The 9,705-nt window shown below is 46.4% G+C and overlaps 1 protein-coding gene and 1 non-coding gene across 2 annotated transcripts in view; both read left to right on the forward strand.

Moving 5' to 3' along the window:
* Positions 1-2,781: 2,781 nt before the first annotated feature.
* Positions 2,782-9,705, forward strand: part of Ncmap (non-compact myelin associated protein) — an 8,546-nt gene continuing 1,622 nt past the window's right edge. Inside the window, exons 1-2 of the mRNA XM_008822285.2 lie at positions 2,782-2,857; positions 7,641-7,725. Coding sequence (XP_008820507.1) covers positions 2,782-2,857; positions 7,641-7,725 — 161 coding nt within the window. The remainder of the gene's footprint in view (positions 2,858-7,640; positions 7,726-9,705) is intronic.
* Positions 4,222-4,329, forward strand: LOC115068292. The gene has a single exon (XR_003847649.1). It is a non-coding gene; the product is annotated as a small nucleolar RNA U13 (small nucleolar RNA).

Raw genomic sequence — 9,705 nt, forward strand, 5'->3', positions numbered from 1 at the left:
GACTACCCCAATCCATTTAAAGGAATCAGGACACTGGAAGCCCAGGCTAGAAGACTGATTGGCAGGTGTGGGGAGGTCAGACAGAAGAGCCCTGCAGGCTTCCTGATAAGAGTCTGAGGCATGGGAGGGAAAATACAAGATCCAGGAAGGGGCAGGCAGGACCCTGAACTGGAAGTGTGACAGAGAAGGTGAAGGCAGAGCCTGTCCTATAGATGAACAGGGCCAGGCCATTGAGGGCCTAGAGGAGGCCAAGCTGGCAGGCCCTCCAGCGTGAGTGCAGATGGCCTGCCTCCAGTGGATGCCTTGGGCAGTGCTGGACTCTGTGCAGGAGAGGATTCTTGGGGAGACCAACTGTGGAGAGTGAGGGGCTGAAGCCTGGGGCAGCCAGCACAGAGGCATGTGGGAAGACGGTGGGGTCCCTTGTCTGCTAATCCAACAGAGCCGATGTAACTGAGAGGCTGGCGATGGCGGACAGCCAGAGAAGGGCTGACTGTCTGATACAGAAGCAGGCTCCAAGGAAGGTGATTACTTTGTGGACTCTGCAGTGATGGGTTCAGTCCCACAGTCTCTTCTCTACAATGTGAGCTTCTCAGACAAAGAGCTTCCTCTTGCACTTTGATAATGTGCTCTGCTAACCCAGGGATTGTGACTCAGTAGGAGCTCCATCAGTACTTATTTTACAAATATGTGGAAGGACAGTATATACAATGATTATACATAAGCCGGGCATGGTGGCACATGCCTTTAGTCCCAGCACTTGGGAGGCAGAGGCAGGTGGATCTCTGTGAGTTCAAGGCCAGCCTGGTCTACATAGTGAGTTCCAGGCCAGCTGGAGCTACAGGAAGACCCTGTCTCAAAAAGACAAAAAAATAAACAAATAAATAAACCCCAAAGAGCTGAAGAAAATATAACTTTAAGTATTTGTTAAATCCGAATGGTAGGCACGTGAGTTCCTGTTATATTAATCTTCATAATTTAAAAAATTTGCTTTTTAATGGGGCTAGAGAAATGGCTTAGCAGTTAAGAGTATACTCTGCTCTTGCAGAGGACCAAGTTTGGTTCCCAGCACCCATGTTGGGTGGCTCACAATCAGCTCCAGGGGATCTGATGCTTCTGCCCTTTACCACTGCCCTCCCTCACATGCAGACACACATGTACACACATAAACCAAAGGATTACAGACATGCAGTACCACTCCCATTTTAGGCAATGCTAGGTTCAAACCCAGAACTTCACGTAACCTAGGCAAGCACTTTACCAACTTAGCTACAGTCCCATCCCTGGTTTTTTTGTTGTTTATTTTTGCTGTTGTTTTCTGAGACAGGATCACCCTCTGTTGCCCAGGCTATCCTGGAACTCAAGGCAGTCCTGTCTCAGCTTCCCAAGTGCTAGGATTATAGGTGTTCAGCACCATGGCCGAAATTATGAATTTTTTAATGTATAGAATATTTCCTCTCCTGAATACAGAAAAGCTGTGTCAAGTCCTTATGAATTCTTAGAATTTCAAATAGGCCTAGATTTTTCTCAAAAAAAATGTCACTCCCGATACTGAAGCATCTAGATAATGGTGAACTATGGGACCCATGAATGCTAGACACATTACCACTGAGCTGTATCTCTAGCCCCTGAAACAGTGGTAGCATCAGCCTGCTCCATATGTCACTCTCAGATCTCAGTGCTTCCTCCTAGTAGTGAGACGGCATATTAACCACTTGCCTCCCAACTCACCCCTCAGTTGCAACTTGGCAGAGTTGTGGGTTTGGGTTCTTAGGAGGAATTTAATGAATTTAAATTGCTTAGAAAAACTGAGTTCCTTGCTGAGCATGGCGATGCATGCCTATCATCCCAGCGCTATGGAGGTGGAGGAAGATCAGGAGTTCCAGGTCATCCCCAGCTATGTATGGAGTTGGGGGCCTGCCTGGGCTATATGAGACCCTGCCTCAAAAACAAAAAGAAAGTTCTTGGAGCTGAAGAGATGGCTCAGTAGTTAAGAACATTTGATGTTCTTCCAGAGGACCTGGCTCAATTCCCAGCACCCACATGGTGGCTAACAACCATCTGTAACTCCACTTGCAGGGGATCAGGCGCCCTCTTCTGGCCTCTTCAGGGAACTTCACACACATGGTGTACTTAAAATAAAAATAATAAAATATTGAAAAAAATAAAGAAAGTTCCTTATAATTTGGGGGTTTTATTTTTACACCTATATGCATATAGTTTCTAGGAACAAGCCTCATATTTACTTGCTGCTAAAAGAAATTGCATACTAGTTGGGTGGTGCATGCCTTTAATCCCAGGTCTCAGGAGGCAGAGGCAGGTGGATCTCTGTGAGTTCATGGCTAGCCTGGTCTACATGGAGAGTTCCAAGGGCTACAGGCAAAAAACCAAACCAGGCACCAGGTATGGTGGGCATGCCTTTAAGTTCCAGGCTAGCTGAGACTACAGAGAGAGACCCTATCTCAAAAAAGAGACAAAAAAGGAAAGAAAGGGAGGAAGAGAGAGAGAGAGAGAGAGAGAGAGAGAGAGAGAGAGAGGAAAGGAAGGGAGGGAGGGAGGGAAGGAAGCAGGGACAAAGAAAGAGAGAAAGACAGGAAGGAAGGAAGGAAGGAAGGAAGGAAGGAAGGAAGGAAAGAGAGAGAGAGAAAGAGAGAAAGAAAGCAAAGTGTATACTTGTGAGTTCTAGAATCATCCAGACAATGACCAAGAAAGGCACCATACAGACACGGTAAGGCTAACTCTGGTTTTAAGCAGCATTTCTTCTTTGTTCTCACCAGGATCGAGATGACCACAGCCACCACTTTGGGGGATGCCGTCTTCTCATTGAACATGACCAGGGGAGAAGACTTCCTATATCAGAGTAAGGTCAACTTGGTTTGGAGGCAGGGGAAGTTTGGCAGGGCTCATGTCATGATCAGCTTCTTGCTTCTACCATTTGCCAACCGCATGTCTCTGAGTGCATGACATCTCTGCCCTGGCCTCGGTTTTCTCATCTGTAAGATGGGAATATCAATATACATGCCATGTAAGGTTGCTGTAAGGACTGGAATGATTGACATGAAGAGCTTAGAGTGGCTCCAGGTGCGTACAAGGAAGAAACAATCATGTTACTACTGACTGCTGTTACTATTCTCTTCATTAGGGAATCTGGGGTCTAGGCAGTAATGGAAAGATATCTGAATAGGTCACTTTAAAAAGTAGCCATACTAGAGGATGGAGAGATGGCTCAGCAGTTAAGAGCACTGGCTGCTCTTGCAGAGAACCCAGGTTTGATTTCCAGCACCTACATGGTGGCTAACAACCATTGGTAACTCCAGTTCCAGGGGATCCAATGACCTGTTCTGACCTCCAAGGGCACTGCATGACACGGGTACACTTACATACATGCAGACAAAACACTCATACACATAAAATAAAAATAATTTTTTTAAAAGTAGCTATACTTGGGCTCAGTGGTTAAGAGCACTGTTTTTGCAGAAGACCTGGGTTCGAATCCCCGCACCCACACAATGGCTAACAATCGTCCATAACTTTAGTTCCAGGGGTGTCCTCCGAGGGCATTGCATGACACAGGTGCACTTACCTACATGCAGGCAATACACACATACACATAAAATAAAAATATTTTTTTTTAAAATATTTAAAGTATGCCAGGCGTGGTGGCGCACGCCTTTAATCCCAGCACTTGGGAGGCAGAAGTAAGCGGATCTTTGTGAGTTCAAGGCCAGCATGGTTTACATAGTGAGTTCCAGGACAGTCGGGGGTACAGGGAGACGCTGTCTCAAAAAGACAAAAAAAAAAAAAAAATTAAAGTAACTGTACTTGCATGCCATGTGACAGGGCCAAAAGATTCTGTCAGTTTATAACGGAGCAGATGAATGAAGGTAGGAGGAGGTAGTCCTGGGAAATATTTACCAAGAACCAGGGTTCCAAGAATAAGGAATCTGAACAAGACTCCAGAAAAATCAATGGATTGGGCTAGATGTGTAGCTCAGTTGATAGAGGGCTTGCTTGGCATGCACGAGGCCCCGGGTTTGATTCCCAGCACTGGATAAACTAACTGTGGTGGCAAATACATGGCATCCCAGCACTAGGAAAGTAGAGGCAGGAAGGTCAGGAGTTCAAGGTCATCCTCAGCTACAGAGTAAATTTGAAGCCAACCTAGACTACATGAGACCCTGCTTCAAAAGAAAAAAATTGATTGTATAAGAAGTATAGGGCCTGATCCTTTTTTTTTTTGGTTCATAAGCATGATGATTAGGTGTTCACGCGACTTTGTGACATGTGCTGCCCTCAGACCTTGTCACACACCGGCACATTACCCATCTGACGTTCACGCTTTTCAGTTTGCAGCTTGGCTCCCTATGCATAGCTCTGCCTGTGGTGCAGGTATCCCCACAGCAGGCACTGTTTCTACAATGGGTAGCAACTTTGGGCTGGATCGGAGGCAGGATGCATCCCTTCCTGTGAGATCCAGAGGGGATTTCAGGACAGGGTCACCAGTTGCACACACTGCATGTTGTCGGTCATCACCACCCCCCACACACACTTGTCCTGCACCTTGCTGCGGTGAGTGTCCGTATGGAGGCAGCCTGTTGTGTTTCCAGACCATCCTGAAGGGAGCTACAGAGGAGGGGAATGACTGACACCCTAATGGAAACGATTCTGGTGCTCCTTATGAGGCCAAGTCTCCATAGATAGCCCAGGCTGGCCTGGAATTCGCAGTCCCCCTACCTCAGATTCCTGAAGAGCCGAGGTTACAGACCTGTGCCATTTATTTTTTATTTTTAACAAACCCTTAATAATAAATGCATCACATACATTCACAAAGGTGCACATATCGTAAGTATAAATTTTCACAAAGTGCACATACTTGTGTAGCCAGCACCCATATCAAGAGACAAGAACAGTGTCTCCGAGGTCCCACTGCCTCTTCTGCTCCCAGAAGGAATGCACTGATATAGTGACTTCTGCACCACAGATTAGTTCTCTCTGGTTTTGGATTTTGTGTGACTGGAAGGATGGAGGTATTCTCTGTGTCTGTATTCTTCAGCTGAACCTTGTGTTCCCATGCACATACTCTAAAGCCCCGGTGTCATAATGGGCATAACCATGTACCCAGATATAGCTCATCCTACCTGCCATACCTGAGATTGTTATAAGTATTTCCATGTTAGTCTTAATCTCAAAGAGTCATCTTTGAAGGGCTGGGTGTAGGGCTGGAGAGATGGCTCATCAGTTAAGAACACTGGCTGCTCTTGCAGAAGACGTGGATTTGGTTCCCAGCACTTACATGTTGGCTTACAACCTTTGTAACTGCTGGATGTGGTGGCACATGCCTTTAGTCCCAGCACTTGAGAGGCAGAGGCAGGTGGATCTCTGTGAATTTGAGGCCAGTCTGTCTACATAGCAATTTCCAGGCCAGCTGGTACTACAGGAAGACCCTGTCTCAAAAAGACAAAAAAAAAAAAAAGCAGAAACAACAAAAAATAACCATCTGTAACTTTAGTTCCAGGGGACCTGATGCCCTCTTCTGACCTCCACGGGCACTGCATGCACAGGTGCACTTACATACATGCAGGCAAAACACACACACACACACACACACACACACACACACACACAAATTTAAAGACTGGGTGGTGACACATGCCTTTAATTCCAGCACTTGGGAGTCAGAGGCAGGTGGTTCTCTATAAGTTCAAGGATAGCCTAGTCTACATATTGAATTCCAGGCCAGGCAGGATTACATAGTGAGACCCTGTCTAAAAAAATTAAAAATTTAGGTAGGCATGGTGGTACACACTTTTAATCCCAGCACTTGAGAGGCAGAGGCAGATGGATCTTTGTGAGATCTAGGCCAGCTTGGGCTACATAGCAAGTTCCAGGCTAGCCAGAGTTACAGGGAGAGCCTGTATCAAAAGCAAAAAAAAAAAAAAGAAAAAAAATTTAAAGCGGGGAGGAGTTTTACTTGACTGTTCACAGAAGTTTGGAGCAGATCTTTAAAAAAGGCAGGCATGATGGCATATACCACTAATCCCAGCCCTTGGGAGGTGGATATAGGAAAATCAGGAATTCAAGGCCATCCTTGGCTACTTAGCAAGTCTGAGACCAGCCTGGGCTATAGCCTGTCTCAAAAAAGGTGTGTGGGAGGGGGGCACTGAGCAGTCGATCAATTGGTAGAATACTTAATTAGTATGCAGAGTCCTGGGTGCAGTCCCTAGAACTGCATAAACCAGGTGTGGTGGCACACACCTACCATCTCAACACTCAGAGGGTGGAAGCAGGATGATCAAGATCATCCTTGGCCACACAGTGAATACCACCAAATACATGAGAACTAGGCTAATGCAGAGTCTGGCTACGGATGCACTAAGTAAGGATTGTAGTCTCTCTGTGTAGCCCAGGTTGGCCTCGGATTCACAGAATTCCCCCTGCCTCTGTCTTCTGAGTGCTGGGATTGAAGGTGTGTGCCACCCACTCCTGGTGATAGTTTCTTATTGCTGAGACAGAACACCTGAAAAAAATCAACTTAGAGGAGGGAAAGTTTATTTGGGGTCAGGTTTCAGAGGTCTCTGTCCCTGGTCACTTGGCTCCACTGCTGTGGACCTGTGCCAAGGCAAAGCATCCTGGCAGAGAGCACCTGGTGGAGCAGAGCTGCTAGAGCTTCAAGAAGGCTAAGACAGATGGAATAGGAGTATGTCAAGACAACCCCTTCAGGGGTTGGAGGGATGGCTCAGCAGTTAAGAGCACTGGCTGCTCTTGCAGAGGACCCAGATTGCAGTTCCCAGCTCCCACATGGTGGTTAACAACCATCCATAACTCCAGTTCCAGGGGACCCGATGCCCTTTTCTGGCCTCCTTGGATAGTACAGGCCCACAGTGCACTCACACACATGCAGGCAAAAACAGTCACAAATAAATAAATAAATAAATAAATAAATAAATAAATAAATCTTTTAAAGAAAAATGACCCTTCAAAATTCCCTCCCCCACAGTGTCTGCCACCTCTCAATAATGCCAACAATCTATGAATTCGATCGCTAAATGTGCCAAATAGGTTGGGGCCCACATATTCCAATCATTGATCAATAGTCCAGTCCACCAGCTGGGGACCAAACCATTAATATGTGAGATTTGGGGGACACTTCAAGTTCAAGCCAGGACAAGTACCCACAGAGGCCCCTCCCAGTCTACACATCAGCCCCTCCCAAGCTCCATATCAGCCCCTCCCAATCTGCTTATCAGCTCCTCCCAATCTGCACATCAGCTTGTACCTTTGCCATTTCAGCTTTCTTTTGTTTTTAAATTTGATTTATTTTTAGTCTGTGTGTGTGTACTCATTTATGTTTGAATGTCAACATACATGTGCCATGACACATACATGGAAGTCAGAAGATGACCTTGGGTGTCAGTGCTGGCCCACCGTGTTTGAGACAGTCTCTTGCTGTTTTCCCACACTGCATACACCAGGCTAGCTGGTCACGAGCTTCTGGGGGGTGGGGTCCTCCTGGCTCTGCCTCCCCTCGCGCATAGGAGCACTGGGATTACCCTCCAGCTTTACTTGTTTGCTGGAGATTCAAACTCAGGTCTACGCTAGTGTGCCAGGCACTTTATCCACTTTCAGCTCCTTGTTCCCTGTAGGTTCTGGAGCCATCGTGGCTGCCATCGTGGTGGTTGTCATCATCATCGTCACAGTGGTTCTGATCCTGCTGAAGATGTACAACAGGTACAGAAAGCCTGGTATTGCCCTGAGCCCACTGCCTCCAGGTGCAGAGCATTAGCTCCTACCCAAGGTGGCTCAGCCTTCTGTCAGAGTTGGAATTCAACCTATGCCAATTGGTTTCAAAGAAACACTCCCACCATAACATCTAGTAATGATAATAATAACAATAGAAGTTGGGGACGTGGCTCAGTTAGTAGAGTGCTTGCCTAGCATGTATGAAACCCCAGGTCCAATCCCCAGCACTGCATCAATCAGGAATGGTGGCGCTCAGGAGGTAGAGATACAAAGATCAGAAGTACAAGGCCATCCTCAGCTACACAGGGAGTTTGAGGCCAGCCTGGGATACACAAGACCCTGTCTCAACAACGACTACAGGAATAATAATAGCATTAAGTGCTATTTTAAAAGTCTTTGGGGAGACTGGAGAGATGGTTCAGCTGTTAAGAGCATTGACTGTTCTTGCAGAAGACCCAGGTTCGAATCCCAGCACCTACATGGCAGCTAACAGTTGTCTGTAACTCCAGTTCCAGGGGATCCAATGCCCTCTTCTGACGTCTGTCGAGCACTGCACAACATGGGTGTACTTACACATAGACAAGCATAACACTCATATACATAGAAATAAATAAATAAAAAGTCTTTAGGTCATTACCACATAAGACTATTCCAAACAAGGCGGTGGCATTGAACCCAGTCTCTTTTTATTTATTTATTTTTCTGTCTTTTTGAGACAGGGTCTCCCTGTATCCCCAGATGGCTTGGAACTCACTATGTAGAGTGGCCTGGATCTCACAGAGCTCTGCCTGCTTCTGCCTCCCAAGTGCTGGGATTAAAGGTGTGTGCCACCATGCCCAGCTCATTCTAGCTATTATTGCTGGAGCTCTGGAGCCCCTTTCCTAGACTGACATGTAGGTAGTGAAGACCCCATTCACCTCAAACTGCTCATACAAATGCTTAGCCTGGGAATGAGAGACCTGGATTTAGTGTTTGGTCTGTCAGAACTTGGCAAATGATTTAATCTCTGTCTCACTTCTGTTGTTTTTGGAATGAAAGGATCTCCAAGTATGACAGTTGCATTATGGGTATAATGGAGAACATCCTTGAATTTAAGAGCTTGTGGGAGTAAAGTGGTATGACCTCCACAGTGTGGACCTTAATTTTTTTTTTTTTTTTTTTTTTTTTTTGAGAGCTACAAGCTCCAGGAGACCTGGGATTCATGGTGTAAACCAGGCTGGTCTCATCTCACAGAGATCCTCCTGCCTCCTGCCTTCCAAGTGCTGGGATTAAAGGCATGGTGCTTGGTACAAGGATCATAATTTTTAAAAGCAAGGGAGGTTGATGGCTCAGGGGTTAAGAGCACTGGCTCCTCTTGCAGAGTACCTGGTTCAATTCCCAGGATACACATGGTGGCTAACAACAGTCTGTAACTCCAGTTCCAGAGGATCCACACCCTCTTCTGACCTCTGTGGGCATTGCATGACACAGGTGCACTTATATACATTACAAGCAATACAGTCACACACATAAAAAATAATAAAATATTTTTTAAAAGGGGGGGACAGGCTGGGCTTGGTGGTGCATGCCTTTAGTCCCAGAAACTGGGAGGCAGATCTCTGTGAGTTCAAGGCAGCCTGGTCTACATAGTGAGTTCCAGGTCATCTGGGGCTACAGGGAGACCCTGTTTTAAAAAAAATAAACAAACATAAAAGGGGGGGTCAGTGAGATGGCTCAGTGGGTAAGGACACTTGCCACCAAGCTTGATGACCACTCTCTAGGCTCCACAGGGCAAAAGGAAAGAACCACTTCCCAGAAGTTGTTCTCTGATTTACACACACACATACACATGCGCACACGCAACACACACACAAATCAATTGCAATTAAAAATATTTCCTAGCACTCGGGAGGCACAGGAAGGCAGATCTCTGTGAGTTCAAGGCCAGCCTGGTTTACATATTGAGTTCCAAGTCAGCTGGGGCTACAA

Source organism: Nannospalax galili, unplaced genomic scaffold (genome assembly GCF_000622305.1).
Source record: "Nannospalax galili isolate Female #2095 unplaced genomic scaffold, S.galili_v1.0 scaffold1428, whole genome shotgun sequence".
NCBI lineage: Eukaryota > Metazoa > Chordata > Mammalia > Rodentia > Spalacidae > Nannospalax > Nannospalax galili.